This window comes from Uloborus diversus, chromosome 10 (genome assembly GCF_026930045.1).
Source record: "Uloborus diversus isolate 005 chromosome 10, Udiv.v.3.1, whole genome shotgun sequence".
NCBI lineage: Eukaryota > Metazoa > Arthropoda > Arachnida > Araneae > Uloboridae > Uloborus > Uloborus diversus.
In genome coordinates, this window is record NC_072740.1 from 102,404,454 (window position 1) to 102,422,655 (window position 18,202).

Sequence of the window (18,202 nt, forward strand, 5' to 3'; positions counted from 1 at the left end):
AGACTGTAAGTAAAAAAGATCAAATTATTGTCTCATAATTTTGGTTGTTCATTTTTACCAATGAGCTTGGTAGCTGAAACTTTTCTTCATATTATTGTGAAAAGGACAAATAAGGGGGAGGTGTGCTTTTTTTTTTTTTTTTTGCTAAAAAAAAAGAAATTTCTTTGTAGGGAAACGTGCATTTATTATGATTACTATTTTCAGTTCCTACTGTTCTGTTTCTGACATTGCCTGTTTTCTTCTGGATGAAGAAATGCTATTCACATCATTTTTTCCTTTCTAATTATGAAACAAGTTTTGTTAGTTCCATTATTACAAGGCCACGTAATTTCAAAATAAAGGGCTAATAATATTTCAATTCTATTTTTAACGTGCGATTTTCTTCAAACTACTTCTGAAGCCCAGGAAATTTCCAACATTCTCACAAAAGAAGGTTTCTTGTATCTCTTTTACAAGATATAGAAAGAATTAACCCAAATATTTTCGATTTGTGTTGTCTAAAAAATTAATTGATTGCATTTTTTAGAACAACTGCATTTTATAGAAAATCGCTTAACGGAGTAGCCAAGTTCTTTATTACAGAAAACTTAGATAAGAGTCATTCTTCAAAACGTGTAGCTTTTCTGTCACACGCCTTTTACAGTAAAAACTTTAAGGAACAATTCATTTAACAATGATTTTTAATTTCTTCAAAAATATATCTATTAAAACTACTCAACAATTTTTTAATAATAATTTTTATTTTAGTATATTTTTGGTTCATGTTGCTTAATAACTTGTTTAATTAAAAGTATATACTTATTTATTTATTTATTATTCCTTTCACAAGTATCTCAAATACTCATTGTTTAAGTATATTTAATTTTTTAATATATTTTAGTTCTTTTTAGTAGGACAAGGAGTCATGTCACACAATAAATTCTCACATCCGTTACCTAAACACAAAATGCCATTCCTCATTTACACGTGGCAGTAATGATATCAAATTTTATTTTCCATGATACAAGGGAGCACCCTTGTTTATTTTGCTTGAAGATAGATTTTGCTTGAAAACTTAATGTGGTTATTCTGTTTTCTCACCTCAATGAACTTGAAATTCAGGGATGTAAATTAATGTTAAAAAAAAGGAAACATGTTTTCATATGCTTCACATGTGCAGATTGTAGCAACGAAGAAAAAGAATGTTTCCATGAAAAACATATCCATTAGGCCTTTATTAATGGAAAATTCCTCACCTCCGTTACAGACCTTATCCATGTCATTATTTCTGAGGTGAAAATAAATGATGGAGGGGAAATACATCAATCTTAGGCATTCTACCAAAATTATAAATTGCCAGTATATTCTCAAATTTACTAAATAGTATTTTTAACACACATTTGAACTAAAAAGATAACTACTAATTAAGCCATACTTTAATTAAGAGAGCTTAATATTAGATTCCCATTAATCATTAGACTAGCTGATTATTTGCACAAAATTACTACTTTGATATTAAATTGGCCTCGATTTTTAAACATTTAAAAGGTTTTTTTTTTTATTATTTCTTTGAGCAAGGCAATTTTTTATTATTTTTATTTATGAGTAAAATAATTGGAACTTAGCTGGGCCATTGTTTGTGTTTACTTCTAGTAGCTAACACTTTCATGTAAAAATAAAAAAAGGAAAACAAAAGGTTTCAATTTGAAAAATATTTGCGTTCAAAAGGTACATTTTCTGGAGAATGACCCATAAGCCTTTTAAGGAAGTTTTTCAACTAGCAACATTGATATCAACTATACCTGCAACAACAGTATCAGAGGAAACGTAGTTTTACAGCTCTCAAAAGAATTCAGAGGCATATATGATCAACTCAAAGTGAAAATGACCTAAATAAACTTTGTTACTATCATTGAAAAAGAATTATTGGCATACTTAAGAGAAAAAAATTATTGTTGTAAATGCATGAACAATTTTACTGCAAGAACCCATATACTTGATTACACATACAAATATTTAATCCAAACTTTGAAGAGATTTAATATTGTTTGCAGTTTTTCAATTCAATGTTCAAATTTACAATGAAAACAAATGTTCATTTAAAAAAATTAGAATTTGTGATCATTTTTCTCAAATTAATTATGAAAATTTTTGTGTGTGAGTAAAGTGTATGGTTTGATTACATTAGATTACGGACCTGTAAGTTAGCGATAACTGATGTAAGATGTCATGCCTCACCACTGATCCACTTCCTTATAGCTATATCTTTGCAGTAGGCATCTTTGATTTCAAATACAAACAGTTGAAATGTTTTTTTCATTGCCTTGATTATTGGCAATATTAATTTATTTTATTCAGATGAGGAAGTTCCAAAATCTAGATCTGTGTGTTTTTGAAACAAGTGGTAGAAGTGTAAATTTATCATGCACTTCTCAGACTAATTTTTGCTTTATATACATTGCTGTTGATGCAAACTGGGTATTTATAAAACATGTGCAACCAATGAAAGCTTAAATACCAGTGCACAAATATTAACTTGTTTGTGGAGCACCAACCTAATAAGTGCAGTCTCTGTGTATTAGGACTTAAATATAATTAGACAAACAGTTCTGTTCATTATTAAAAAACAGGAATGTCCTGTGTCAATGTCAAAACTTAGCTTTGAGATAAAAACATTGTAGTTTTTTGTTATATGTTGTATTAGAAATTTAAAATAAAGATAACTTAATGAATAAAATAAATGTTTAAAAGAATTTTTTTTTTTTTTTTGTATCCTTATATATTATTTCTGTAGCCTGTTTTTGGTTTCTACGCCAAATTTCCCTCAATTCTTGATCGATTTCTTTGATTTACGGCTAATTTTATAGCTTATGGTGCTGGCTACTGACGAAAAATAGACCCAAGGTCTAAAAATTGTTTCTTTTAGCCGAAAAACCTGTTTTAAAGAACCAGAATAAGGTTTTCGGTCAAACTTATAACTTTAATTTGCGCTATGACCGACAGAGCTGAGTAGCTTGATCGGCAGAGCGTTCTCTTCGTAACCAGGAGATTACGTGTTCGGGCCCACGTCTGGACAATCTGCAACAAAAAAATTAGAGAAATATCGCGCATTACATGAACACTGAATTTAATGAATAACAACTATTTTTGACTCTTTGTACAAATAAATAAAATACTACCTCAATTTGAAATGTAAAATATATATTTTTTCTTCTTTTTGCTAAAAAACAAATAGCTTATCACATTTTTACTACATTCGAAAAGCATAGTTCAATTTATTTTGTATTTTAACCGTGCTGTTAAATGATGAACACGTGCTGCCATCTAAGTTATAACGGTTTAAGCAGCCTGCGATAACAAATTGTAAAAATTTTCAAAAATAAAAACATTTTTCTTCAATATCTTATCTTATATATTAATCCCCTCTCATTTTAAAACTTATCAGGCTGGCCAATGACAAAAAAAAGATTTACGGTCGAAAATTCAAGTTTTCGAAATCGCCTCTTGCTGTTTCAAAACCTTGATGCTGCTTGTAGTTCTTATGCATTTTTTAAAGCAAAGTTCTAATGCAGTTTTCCATTTTTTACGTCGCTTTCGGCAAAAAAAAAAAAAAAAGCCTTTGTGTGTGTTCATATTTTAATAAAGCTTAACAGCACTGGACTTAGTTGTTCAGTTTAATTGATAAGTTTTTCGGTAGAGCGTTCGGCTATAAACTATCTGAACTTCGGGCAAGCTTGGGCTGTCCGACATAATATCAAATTTATATTAGTATTACGCATTACATGTGCTCATAACATACACACCTAATAAAATAAATGCAGTGGGATTGCTACTTGGTGTTTCGACTCCTTTATGCAGGCTACAGTTATCATTTGGATAAGTTGATTGTTAATCGAACTGTGTTCTTTGACTACATCCAGACCACTTAACATAATGTAAGCATAAAAAAGTATTAGATTTACCTAAAGAAATCCTTTTTGTGCAGAAAAACATTTTTATTGTATGCTAAAATGTAGATGTTTCTAATAGCAGTGTTCGACCTTTTGTACAAATGAAAAAATACTACGCCCGATTAAAACTACGAGTTTCACTCAGTAAACCTTTAATTTTTTATTTGCGCGAATACGATATAAAGCATTAAAAGTATTATCAACTTCATTAGCAAGAAATTATTTTCTACTCCTCTGCTTTCTGCTGAAAAAAAAAATACATTTTGTCTGCGTTCGAAAAATTACACTTAGGAACGGACTCAGTTCAACTGGTTTTGGTTTTGAATTTTAAGTGTTCGATTGAAAAAGAAACATGTGAGGGCATTTAAGCCGTAACGGTTAAAGCAACCTTCTATGTGAAATAGTTCAATATTCAAAGATAAAAACTTATTTTCAATCAAATTTATTACTTCTCTAGAATGTTTGTTTCAATCGCTACGTGAGATCTTCGTCATTCTTTAATCAAATTCCATGCTTTGCGAATAATTTTAAATCGTATCATGCTGGTTAATGACAAAACACAGATGCATGATCTTATTATTATTTTTTTTTTGTTGGCAAAAAGCTTTTTTGCTGTTTTTTACTACGCATTCCTTCAATGAATAGCTTTCGAAAAGGAAGGCGCAATTGCTAGGTTTGTTGGGGTGTCGGGCTGTTAGTCAGAATGGCGCCAATTCGAATATGTGCCAATAAATATCTTTTTAATGTTTCTTTTTTTCCCGTCAGATGCTGACATGTGCAGGACTGTATTTGCCACAACCTGTTTTTTCACATGCACAATTATTGCTTTTTCACGAGTCACCACTCAGCCACACTTTTAATGACATTTATGTTTGCATTGAAAATATGTACGATTAAAAGGGGAGCTATGATCAAATTATCACAACGTTGTATTTAACGAGGTTTTGTTACTGATGTCTTTAAATTACATGCCTTCTCTTCTGCGCTTACTTTTTTTTCGGTTCTTCTTCATAATGTTCTTCCTTTGAAATTCTTAAAGAGCGAAATGCCTTATGAAGCGATTTGAAGCACAGTGCGGAGTTCCGCACGGGTCGACTAGTACTTAGAATTTTAGTTTATGTTGAATAAGTATGATTTAAGTTAAAGAAAAATCGTTATTTTTATTCCATTCTTCCATAGTTCAAGTGATAGTTTTTATTGATCCATTTACTTAACTTTTATCTAATCACGCTTGCATTATTTATTTGGAACTACAGTGACCTCTCACTTATACGTGACCAAAGGGGACAACGAAATTTTCGCGCACAAGTGAGATTTGCGCAGAAGTGAAAAACCCCAAAAATAAGCTTAAATACAGTAAGTTATCAATAGTTATAGTAATACTAATAGTACACTACTGATACTAATGAATACGCACATAATTTCCATTTATGCATTGTAATTTAATAAAAATGTAAAATTTGAAGTTGCACGTTTTGTCATTTTTTATACACTGTACGGTATGTAAGCGAATTCCACAAAACCTAAAACCTTTTGCGTGATCAGTGTCATAGTCTGTGAGGATACAAAAGATCCTCGATAGGCTGTGTCACTGCTTTCCGCTTCACCACGACTTTTAGGAAGGTCAACCTTTTCGCATGTAACCTGTTCTCCCCTCTCGATGTCAATCACAAGACTAACTGCACCCCCAATCGCACACTTGCGCAAAAAAACGCATTCTTGAAAACATTTTGAACATTGGAATAAAGGTGTGTGAAAGCATTCCAAGAGACATCAAGAAGGGTACAAATCTTCCGATAAACAAAGCGTAAATAGGCGATTTAACTAAAACTTGACAAAATTTTATCGCACATAAGTGAAAGGTGCATTTTAGGTTTCGCGTATAAATGAACAAGAGTTAACATTGTTTTCCTATATCGCTGCCCGGTCCCGTGAGAAGAACGCGCATAAGTGAAAAACGCGTATAACAGAGGTCGCGTATAAGCGAGAGATCACTGTATATTATTGTATAGTAACAGTAAAAAGATTTTAAAATCTGTAGGTAACTACAGAAAGAGAGAACTGCCTAAAAATTGCCAGTGTCAACAAAAGACATTAATTAAATTGGGTAAAATAAGTTTTTTAAAAGCGTTGATGGGTATTATTATAGCTTTTATCTTTTATATGTAGGGGAAAGAGGGGCACATGTGAACAATTTTTTTCATTTCTTAATTCCTCAAAAAATATCAATTTCTCAGATTAAAAGTATCCCCATGAAGATTGATTTGTCTTTTCTTTTGCCCTGGAATTTTTAAATAATGTCTTCAATTGTTCGCGTGTGCCTCTATAGGGGTGCAAATATGAACAAGCCTGGAGCACATATGAACATGACTGGAAAATGCAGATCAAGCATCATATTTCAACAAAAAACTCCTGAGTATGAATCATATACATACATACCAGTTACATTGAAGGGTTTGTAACCTGTACTGTGTCAATTTAAATTGTACAGTAACTGTCAATAAGAAAATATTTTTCCGAATTATATAACTTTGCTAATTGTCAAATTTTAAAGTTTTGTGTCATGTTCTAATCACTAAATTGACAGGAATAAACAGTACGAAGAATATTATCTAAAGTTTATTCTTGTTACATTGTGTTTAAGCTTCATACAGAATATGATGATGTATTTTAAAATTATTTTAAACCTTGGTTTTTAGTAATAGTTAGTAATAGTAAGTTAAGAAAATATTTTTCCCCCTTGTAAATATTATGTCACACTAAGTTGTTGGCCAACTAATTATTTACAAGAGAACTTAAAAAATAAAAAATAATAAAATCAATCAATAATTAATTAATGATAATATCATGATCATTAATAAAAAATTTGTAAACCTTTTTTAACACTTATAATAACCCTACACCAATATTTATATTAGGGAGAGGATATAAGAACTGTTCACATAAGCCCCTACATATTGTGGTCACAAGTATCCCATCATCTACCTTCGAACTAATTTTCAAAAATAAAGAATTTTTAATTAAATATAATAATTGAACTTTCCCATATATTTACTTGAATGTTCATATAGTGGGTTGCAATTATTAAATTTATCTTATTAATTAGTTTAAAATGTGTTTTCACATGAAGAAGGGAGTGATAAAATTACATCATACACAGCATCTGTTAAAACAAACAAGCTGTCAGCACAAGAATATAAACTGGCTGATTGCTCTAAAAGTTTGGCCAAGAAGTAGGACTGGTACTGCCATTGCTTGAGAATTTTTCAAGATTTTTTGCTTAAGATGTTATCCTTGTAAAACATACCATGTTCACATGTGCTCCCCTTTCCACGATGTAAATTTTTTTGTTTGTTTAATAATCGTCGATAATTTGCAACTGGCCATTGAAAGGTGAGTAAACAAATCAGTGACCTGAAATTTGAAAATTGTTTCATTCCAAGCTGTGCAGATTCAAGATAGTTGATTGAATGTGTATTTTGTATGTGATACCTGTGTGTGTGTGTGTGTGTGTGGAGAGAGATATAATAATCTATATCAATTTTTACCATCAACTAATAAATAATTGTTTTAAATTTTCAGGAAAGAGATCATGTCATACAGGTATAGGAATGGCTGCTGGTTGGGTAATACCAATGAGTTTTCTTATTTCTAGTGAGAGAATGCGATCTTATGGATGTGATTCAGCTCATGCTGCGGCAGAATTTTTCCAAAAGAGTTGTGTGCCGGGTGCTTTATCAAGAGAATATACTGTAGGGGAAACTCAGTATAACACATTATGTGATCTTTGCCATGGTTCAAGCTCATATTTTTGCTCAAAATCTTCTTCAGAACCATTTTTTGGCCATACAGGGGCATTGCGATGTCTAGTTGAGGGGGGTGGTGAAATAGCTTTTGTTAAACATACTACTATATTGGAAAATACTGCTGGTAAAAACAAAGATTGGTGGTCTCGCCCAATGATGCCTGATGATTTTGAGCTTTTGTGCCGTGATGGTAGTAGAGCAGCATATGATAAACACGAAAAATGCAATTTGGGAAAAGTTGCCTCAAATGCCATGGTCACTGATAGATCAAAACCGAAAGAATATGTAAATGCATATATTGCATTGTTTCTTTATGCCCAGCAGTTTTATGGATCAAAGTACAGTGAAGAATTTACATTCAAAATGTTTGTCTCTGAAGGGGAATCAAGTGATTTGATATTCCAAGATGCAACACAGCAGTTGAAAATTGTACCTCAAGAAAAGCAGGAATATCGCAGCTATCTTGGCCGTGAATTTTTGCAAGCAATCAAAATTGTTGATTGTACAGCCTCATCAAGTAATATATATGCATCATTTTCTACATTACTTACATTGTTTTTTCTGCATATTTTTTACAGCAATTTTAAGCTTTATACGTGAGTTTTATTTGTGTTAGATTGTTTTATTTATGCATTCATTACATTACATTCATCTTAAAATCTCATCTAGACCATTCCATGATGCAAGGTTAATAATATTGTTATGTGGCAGGGAAATGCTGCTTGTTTGCGTTAAATGTTTCATGTTTATCTGCAAACAAAATACAACTTCTAGTTTTGAAAAACTCATCTCTTCGATGTAAATCATCCGTCCTTTAATGAGATGCTTGAATTTCTTTGATTTTTGAAATCCAGCCCACAGAAGATGCATGTTTTTCTTCTTTTTTTTGTCATAAAGTTATGAATGTATTTGGTACAATATTCAGAGCTAGATAATAAAAACTGCTAAAAAACAGTGAGCTATAGTATAATGAGATGAACTACCATGACTTTTGATGTGCATCATTTGTATTTGTATGGTTTTGCTGTTACAGAGGCTGAAAGCGTAATCACTGAAATGGTTCATATAAGTTCAGCATTGAATATTTTTACTTTTACTCACAAGCTAGTATTAAATGTTATGTTTGTTTGAAGTTACAATATTTTCTGACAAATAAAATAAAAATAACGGAAAGTGATTTTTTTTCTTCATTTATACCAGAAAAGGTAGTTGTTTACGTAATTGATAAACAAATTTATGAGATATATATAGAACTTTTACTGCTTAGAAAAATGTGGATATTTTTCTCCTTGTTCATCTTTTTTAGACTACTGTACAAAGAAAGTTTTTTATTCCAAGATATTTTCTTTTATATTCCTGTAAGATATTTTGAAATTTTAATGATAATTTTATACAACCATTGTTTATGACACAGTTTAAAGAAGATAAGATGTATTTTGTGTAAATATTGATGGAGTGATTGTTATACTGAATTCCTCATTTTTGTGCTTTAAATCTAATATTCTTGTTTTTCTGGTTTACAAAGGAGTACCTAAAAATAACTACAATGTTTTCATAAAACATGTATTAAATTTTCTTTAAATAACCTCATCTTCAAAGTACTGTCATATCACTGTCACTCAGCGCATTTTTTTAATACATGATATTAATGCCAGTTTAAAAGCTCACTTGTTTTGATGGCTGACTTCATGTCTCTCATTGTTTCTCTACTTTTGTGATACATCCTTTCATGTACCTGTTTATTCAAGGAAACAAATGAACTTGTTCGTGGCAAGGTCCACTGAGTACAGTTTATAAGGCAGAAGTATTTGGCTGTTTTGCTAAAAATTGGTTTTTAGTCTCAAACTTTGAGGAAAGCTTCTCACCTTCAAATCTTCTGATGTAGGCTGCTTAACTGAGCTCCAAGATAACATAAAAAATGTTCAGCTCTTCAATGTTTCATTGTGGGTCGAAGAGCAGAACTGCTCTAATTCAGTTTTGGTACTTTTCTCTCAGTTCCTACAGAGCAAGGACTATCATGAGTGGAAAATCCTCCCCCCCCCCCCACACACACACACACATTTCTTCCTCTTTTTTTCCTTGGAACCAAGATGCCCACTCTTACGCTTCAATTTTTGCCAAAGTACTGCTCTGATAAGCAGACTAACATCTCAACAGTCTATAGAGCATTTTTCTCGAACAAGAAATATAATGTTGCTACTGCGTGATATTGACGGAAATCTGCCACTATAAAAAAAGGAGCTCACCAGAAAGCACTTTTAGGAGAAGAAAGCTCCTAACTGGAGAAAACCTTTGGGGGAAAACCATTGGGTGCAGTGTAATGCCAATAATATGTTCTCTGCTCACTTAAGCGGGAAAAACTTTTAGTACAGTAGTTCCTCCCAACACAGGACCATTTTGATTATTTTTGGTTTCCCCTTGTATGCACTTACATACACACGCACATACATGTACATAAATGGATATATGTCTCTAATTTTGTAGAAATTTGGGTGCACATGCATCCACAATGCTGGTAGTCATTGTTTTTAAGACTTGTCAATGATTGAAAAACAGGAATTATTTTATTTCAAACTTTTTAACCATTTCATTTTCAAATTGAGGGTAAACTTGACTATTTTCTCTGAATATGAAACCATTTTATGAATGAGATGTTTAAAACCAAAAGTAAAATAAATTTTATTTCCCATTTTAAAGATCTCAAAATTTAAAACTCTTTGAGAGCCATAGTTAAAGTCATTCATTTCTGTGTATTACTAAATTTCCATGTCATGTTGTTATAATGAGTGTATACTCCTCAATTTTTTTCCTATTGTTTTCATAATTCTAAATCTGTACTTTGGCAGCAGCAACATACAGAGTAGGCCAAAAATATTGAGCACATTTGAACAAGCTGAGGTACATAAGTATTTCTTTTTTGATTGGAAAGACAACATAAAACAGTTTAATACAATGCAATTTTGCACATTAAAGATCTTTCACAAAAGCCGGTACATAGCAAGACAGCTTTTTTTTGGGGGGAGGGAGTCAGTCTGCAAATGGATACAGTACAGGGAAAAGTAATATATGTTTCATGGTTTCATGAAAGCAAATCTGTTGTAACCGAATGTACCCTACTCCAGTTTGGGTTATTAATAAGCAAAATCAATGAATTATTCAAGTCTTTAGAGGAATACCTGCTAAAATACTGCAAAACACTTTTCGTGAAATTGAATTTTGGCTTGGTATTTCGTGTGGCACTATCAGAGTACATGTGGAAATTTATAATATTTAAAACTGTGTTGAAAAGCTGCTTTGTGCTGTCTTTCCAATAAAAAAGGAAACATGTATGGCCGCAATTTGTTCATTCTTTATTAAAGCATAAAATGCACACAATAACTCTGGCCACCCTGTACAACAAAATTCTAAAAAACTTATCTTTATTTATGCTATAAGTTTGGTTTTTAATTATTTTATTTTAAAATTTAGTAACCTGAAGTTGATAACTTGTTTTACTCCTAGTGATAAAAATGTTTCTTTCAGAATAGGCTGATAAATCAGTACAGAAGTATTCTTTAGTTTTCTACAGTAAAAAGGAAATCAGGAAGCTTAAAGTGAATGCAATCTATATGCTTTCAGTAATGAGTTGTTATGACTGTTTTATATTTTATATATCATTATTGAAATTTTTATTTATTTTATTTTTAGTTTTGTTGTCTCATTCATTTAGCATAATGGTGTTTTTTCTTAGGCCTTATTCCAATTTTATATGTTTGTATCATTTTATTTTTTTAAGCTTGTGTTTCAAAATTGTCTTCCATGTGTTATTTGGTACAATGCTATAGTTTTTTGTTTCTTCTCAAAATACTTTTGTATTATGCAAATTTTTTGCTTAGTATTTTCTTATTTTCATTTTAGGGGTTTAGAAAACACTTATATATTTTATAGTAATGACGTTCTAGAATCTCAAAATATTGTTTTTTTTAAAAAACTTTTTATATTTTAATGTGCTTTTTGCACTTTGTGTGTAAGATTGAATTTCTTACACCATTTTTTACATTCCGTCCAATGAGGTTTTTATCGATGTAAATGAAATACAGAGTTAATACTGGAGCTTATATAAAATAAACTGTGGTACTTTTATGAAAGATAATGTAGCTCTTTTTAAATGTTTCTTTCAAAGCTATATTCTTCATACCTCAGCAAATAATAGTAATTATAATAACAATAAAGGAATAAAATATTTCTATGGTTAAATCCTATTACCAATAAAATGTTACATTTCATGTATTTAAGTATAACCAACCCTTTAAAAAAATTCTATGCAAATTGTTGTCTATTTGATTGTTAAAGATAATTATTAAAATGATGAAAGTGGAAAACAGTTCGCAACCCTGTATTTTCTCCTAAAATTTTGCAAAAGAAATTTTTGGCAGAATTTGAATAATTGTGTTGTTATTTATATAAAAATGTATTTTTGCATCTTTTTTTTTTTTTTTTTTTGTGTATTCCTGCCTTAGCCCGTGCTTTGGGCAGTAACCTACTGTATTTGTTATACTTTTTTGTTATATGTTAGTTAATTGAACAGCATTCCAGTATTTTTACTTGGTTCAACTTGATATGAAATTTTTATTTTCTTTGTTCCGTTTTACAACTGTATGTTTTATTAATATATTCTGATTGATTATTCTTCATTGTTTTTCTCACTAAAAAATGTATTAGTTGTTGTACTTCTGAATATCCGTCCATAATAAAAAAAATATATATATTTTCTTTGATTCTGAGTTATTTTAATATTCTTGTTTGTGCTTTTTTTTCCCCCAGAAAACATTCAAGTGTTATAAATAACAAAAATAGCGTTTCCTTATAGTGTTGCTTAATTATTACAAATTTCTTATTATTTGTAGAGGTAAATTATACTTTTATTTTTTACTTTTTAAGTATTTCATAAGTTGAATAGTATGTACCTATGTTTACTCGCTAAAAATTCAGTTTTTACAGAAGAAGATGATGTATACATGCACATATCCACAGGTGGAGAGATCGGCCACGACACAATTTTCAATTTTTCATTGAAAGCGAGAGGCTTGTAATTAATCTGAGCCAGCAAGGAGGGAGTAACTTCAGTACTAATCCTAGTATGTTAATCTATATACATGTAAGAACTGTCAGGAGAAGGTTAATTCTGGCTGCACTAGGGATCTGGATCTGATCATGATTAAAAACACTTAAAGGATCGAAACCCAATTGAGACTGGTTAAAAAATCCACTATTCTTTTTGTCATAAAATATTAAGAAAACCATTCAAAAATATGTTGCCGAAATTTCAACGTAAAATTCAGATACCTGTTATTAGTTCCAATACTTTTCTTTTCTCAAACGCATTTTTCTTGAAACAACTTTTTTTTTCAACTAGTAAACGTTCTAGCTCAAAAAGTTATTGTCCGATTTGTTCCAAAAATTTGTGTGAAAATTCTTTATTCAGTTATAATATATAGGAACCTAGCTCTGGGACAATAGTTTCATAAAAAAAAATAATAATGCAAAAAAAATGGAGAAAAATGGTTGGGAAACATGACATTGTAATCAAATCAGTGGCGAATCTAGGGGGGCGGGTGCGAGGCTGACCAGGACTCAAGTTCTTGGTTTTTTTTTTTTTTTTTTTTACAGCAGTAGCACTTACAGAAAAAAGACATACAGAAAAAAAAATCTAAACTAAAATATTGATTTGCTTTTAAATTACAGCTCTTATTTAAACAAATAATTAGTGGTATTTTTACATCCTAACTAGATTTAGTATTATCTGGATATTCATACAGATGGTCACGATATCACCAAAGTTTTGTATTTGATGTCTCCCAACCGAAACCGTGTAGCTTTCAGGGCTGTCTGTTGATGTTGCTTTGTTATGAGCTTATTCTAAAGTGTTTGTTGTTATCTTCCCGATTTCACCTGTGACAGAGAAGTTTGAATGGCATCGTGATGTATTGTGCGGCTCTGAGAAGTTTAGCTCCGACTCTGACAATGTTTACCTCTGTTTCGGAAAATAGGGAGGGGTAGTTGGCGCTAAATTGAGTAGAGAAACTTTCTTAGTAGTTTTTCGAAAATATTTCAACCAAAATCCGAGCCAATAACATGTCTATTTTGCACCAAACTCTCCTAAAACAGGTAAAGATAGTCAAGATCACAGCTCAACTAACCAGAGCTGCACTATACACTGAATTTGTATGACGCATCATTTATTCTTGTTAAAACTGAACTAAAAAAAAGAAGTAAAAGATTTTACGCAGCTTGTAACTGAATCACAGGGCGCTTTTTAACGTAAATGAAAAGACGGATGATAAAACTATAAATGCAAAGCAATTGAAAACTTTATTGGTGCAGTTAAAATTAATAGGTGTAAAGATTTTTTTTTAAATTTGTGAATGATTAATCTTTATTCATTGTTACCTGAAGTTCTTACTGCAACAATGGTTATTTGAAGTCATATGGCTGTCCTATGTTTGAAGTCAGTCTATTTTCAACCAAAACTTTCCTAATTCTATTTTTGAAAAAACGATATTGATGTTTTTAAAAATGATTTTAAAATAAGAACACTACTAAGTATTCGTTTCTTTATTTATTTTCCATTTAATTAACATAAAATTAAAATGTGAAACTTTTAAAAACAGGTTGTGAAAGAGAGAGAGAGCCTAACATTATATTCCTAATTCCGTGCATGGTGTGATTAATTGAGTAGCCTTAAACATTTTCTGGGGGGGAAAAGCAAGAATTTCAAAAAATTCTTCCTTTCTTTTCCATTTATTTCTAATGGGAGTTGTTATAGTACATAAACGCTTTAAAAATTCGAAATCAATGGAAAGAGTCTTATAAGCCTTAGAGGAGGAACATTTATTTTATTTAAACAGCTATTAATACTTGCAAAGTACAAGTAGGTCTAAATATCAAAATAACAGTAGTGTTACTTCTTTGGTCAAATGCAAGCAAATAACGGTTTTAATATTTGGATGAGAATTCGGAAGGAGGGATAAAAAATTCGGAATGGCAAGCAGAAATGAAAATATAGCATTTTCCATTGATCATTTTCATGTTTAGCTTGTACAGGCTGAAGTATATCTCATAGACTTAGGTTTATAAATTACCGGAGCTCATCAAGAAAGACATTAAAGAACACCTGGTTTCCCTAAAAAGGATTTGTGCAGCACTTTATTACGTTCTGTACCTTCCACCTTCCATGACTTATGAAGTGCAAAAGTGAAAATGTACCCCCGGGTCTATACTTATCTCTCGGCGGCAACAGTTGTCCCGAACAAAGCAAGTTGCTAGCTTAAACTAAACTAACTAATAATTGTACCTGCATTTCATCCGGGGTCTTTCCCGGTGCGGAAGCTTTTTTCTATTATTCGTTTCGCAGTGTACATTGAGTAACCACCATAAAAGCATAAAAGAGTATAATCGCTTCCCGCGATTCCAGCTTCTGCCAGATTTGCAAATGGCTGAGAAACAGAAACAAACTGTCTGGATTTATGAGTGGAAAAGAAAGATTTTTGAAGAATTGAGCTTTACATAGGAAGTATTATTTAGCTCTTTGCCTCGTACTGCTCTGCATGATGAGAACTGGGCGTGTATGGGCAGTATACAGACAATCTGGAGTACAAAAAATTAGCAAAAAAATTATTAGCTGCTTTGCGCTGATCGCCAGCAATATGTAGTTTACTTTTCGGGAGAAAAAAGCCATTTCGTATATTTACGCCTCAGACTGTGTTCTATGATTTTTGCCTGAAATGTTAAGTGCAAGTACAAGACTCTAAAATCAAAACGGGGCTGGTGTCAACTGTTGAGATACAGTTATCATTAAAAACACTCGAAAAAAGTTATTAAGAACATTAGCAATATCACTATCGTCCTGAATTAAAATTCTGTGCTCATCAACCAGTGGCCCAATATGACTATTTCGAACTTTCCCCGAATTAGCGTATGCAAAAAACCTTTTGGGATTCCTGTTTATGTTATCTGCCAGTCTTTGCTCCAACTCTCTTTTCTGAATCCGTACCAAATGCTTAAATTTACGCCTTGCCTTACAATATTGGAGCCTATCTGCACTGTGACCAGTTTCTCTAAACCTATGAAAAGCTGCTTGCTTGTAATTTAGAGCGTCTTTAGTTTCCCTGGAGAACCACATTGGCCAAATTTTAGTGTTAACATCCTTTCTCCTAAAAGAAATATGATCCCCAACCGTTTTCGCTAGCTTTTCCTTAAACTCTGCCCACTGAAGATTCACCTCGCTATTGTCCAATCCAGAAGAAAAAACTGCTTTCAAACTCTGCCTAAGTGCCACAAAATCAGTATTTCTGAAATTGGGTACAAACCTAAAATTCTCTACTTTGTGCGTATCAAATTCAATCCCAAACCTAATACTGTTGTGGTCACTGTCTCCAATGTGTTCCCCTACACATAACCCCTGAACAGAACCTTCCATATCACTGAAAACTAGATCCAAAATCATGTCCTGTCGAGTACCCTGAGTTACAATTTGATCTAAAAAACAGTCACCAATTACTTTCAAAAATTCCTCTTCTCTGCTATTACTATGGTAAAAATTATTCCAATCAATTCCTGGAAAATTAAAATCTCCTATTATAATGACTGACCCCTTGCTTGAAATGTCACTAATAATACTAAACATCTGTTCATCTTGACTCTGGCTTAAGTTGGGTGGCCTATAAATGTTCCCTAAACGTAGTTTATTGCCCTTATTGCTCATCAACTCCAGCCAAATCATATCAATCTCATTAGGTTTATCATTAATTACCAATTCATTGCAAGTTAAAGTGTCTCTGACATAAAATAAAACCCCACCACCTCTTTTACCTACTCTATCTTGTCTAAACAAATTATACCCAGCAATAGATAATAAATCATCATCACTTTCTGTAGCCCATGTCTCGGTAACTCCAATAATATCCAACCTCTCGTCTATTGTTATGCTTTTCAATTCTTCCATCTTGTTCCTAATACTACGAGCATTTGTATAAAAAACCTTAAGTAAGCCCATCTTACCTTTATTTAATGCTGCGCGATTAATTGAACCCCAACTGTTAAAATCTTTTCTCTTACTAGCCACCCTATTTCCCTTTCTACTAAAATCCCAGTAGTTAGTACCCATTCGAATTCTGCTCCTTAAAGCATGCCCCCCATTCCAACTTAGTTTTTTGATTCTGAATCCTCTAAAACCAAACCACTAACCATTTTGACCCCCGTAGAGCTCAGATGCAGGCCATCCCTAGCAATCCATGATAAAGGTTGTTAGAAATGACTACTTAACATCAGGGTTTGTGATTTTTTAATTTTCTTTTTGAATGAAAAAACTCGGATTTTTTCGTTCAGATTTTTTTAAATCTTGAAATATTTGTAGATTAGGGTTGGTTGGAGGAAGTGGGCAACTGAGGTAAGTTGGTCCCCCCCCCCCCTAAAACTGAAATAGGGATAAACAACTCTTCAAACTCTCTTCAACTCTTTCAAACTCTTTTGCACAGATCATGTTAAATTTCATCACAGTAATTGGCTTAGCACATATTTGGGATTCGTGAAATTTTTCTAAGTCATAGCATTTTGTCAAAAAAAAAATTCTGAAAAAAAAATTTTTGCGAGTTCAAGCAACATTTTTCAAAGAAATGTTTCCAGGTTAGTTTTTATTATTTTTTAATCAATGATTTTGTTAAAACAATTTCTTCGTTCAAATCAACGGGGTTTTTTTTTTTTTTTTTTTTTTTGAGCAATCACGATTGCTTATTGTTCTCATTTGACCGTCTTTGGTGTCCGTGCCTTTTTCCCCCCACCGTCAACTGCAGGCGCGACTCGGTCCTCCGGTAGCTGCTCCTGGTCTGTAGCGTCCATGTCCCACACACATACACGCTCATACACATACGCACTCACACACATACACACATGGGCCTTTGCACACATACACACGCCAACGTTCATACACACAGGTGTGCGCACACGCAAAAGCCTACACATACACAACTAGTACACACGTTTCCGTTCAAGAGGAGAGGTAGGCTTGGAAGGACAGGAGCCGTGTTCTAGAAACAAGTGAGTAGAGTTGTAACCAATGAGTAGGGACCTGTCGCAACTTGTGATTGCGAAAAACATAATTTGAATTCAAAATTTCAGAATTCAAATTTTTTTTTTTTTTTTTTTGAGCAATCACGATTGCTTATTGTTCTCACTTTTGACCGTTTTTGATGTCCGTGCCTTTTTCAGCTTGAACTAGGGACACCAGCACCACCGCCTACCGGCCTCCTGCAGACACGACTCCGAGCACTGCCTCCTGGAATCTGTTTCTCCTGGTCGATGGCGTCCATGCCCTACACACACATACATACAGCGGCGTTGCGTAGGTTTCTGCCGCCCGGGGCAGGCATCTAATTTGCCACCCCTCTTACATTGTCTGCCCCCTCCCCCCCACACACAACAAAAAAACGA

General features: G+C 32.4%; 1 protein-coding gene across 1 annotated transcript in view; it reads left to right on the plus strand.

The window, feature by feature from the left end:
* Nucleotides 1-12,487, plus strand: part of LOC129231411 (melanotransferrin-like) — a 60,610-nt gene extending 48,123 nt beyond the window's left edge. The window contains exons 9-10 of the mRNA XM_054865722.1: nucleotides 7,512-8,252; nucleotides 11,258-12,487. Of these exons, the coding sequence (XP_054721697.1) occupies nucleotides 7,512-8,252; nucleotides 11,258-11,262 (746 nt within the window). The 3' untranslated portion in view covers nucleotides 11,263-12,487. The remainder of the gene's footprint in view (nucleotides 1-7,511; nucleotides 8,253-11,257) is intronic.
* The last annotated feature ends 5,715 nt before the right edge of the window (nucleotides 12,488-18,202 follow it).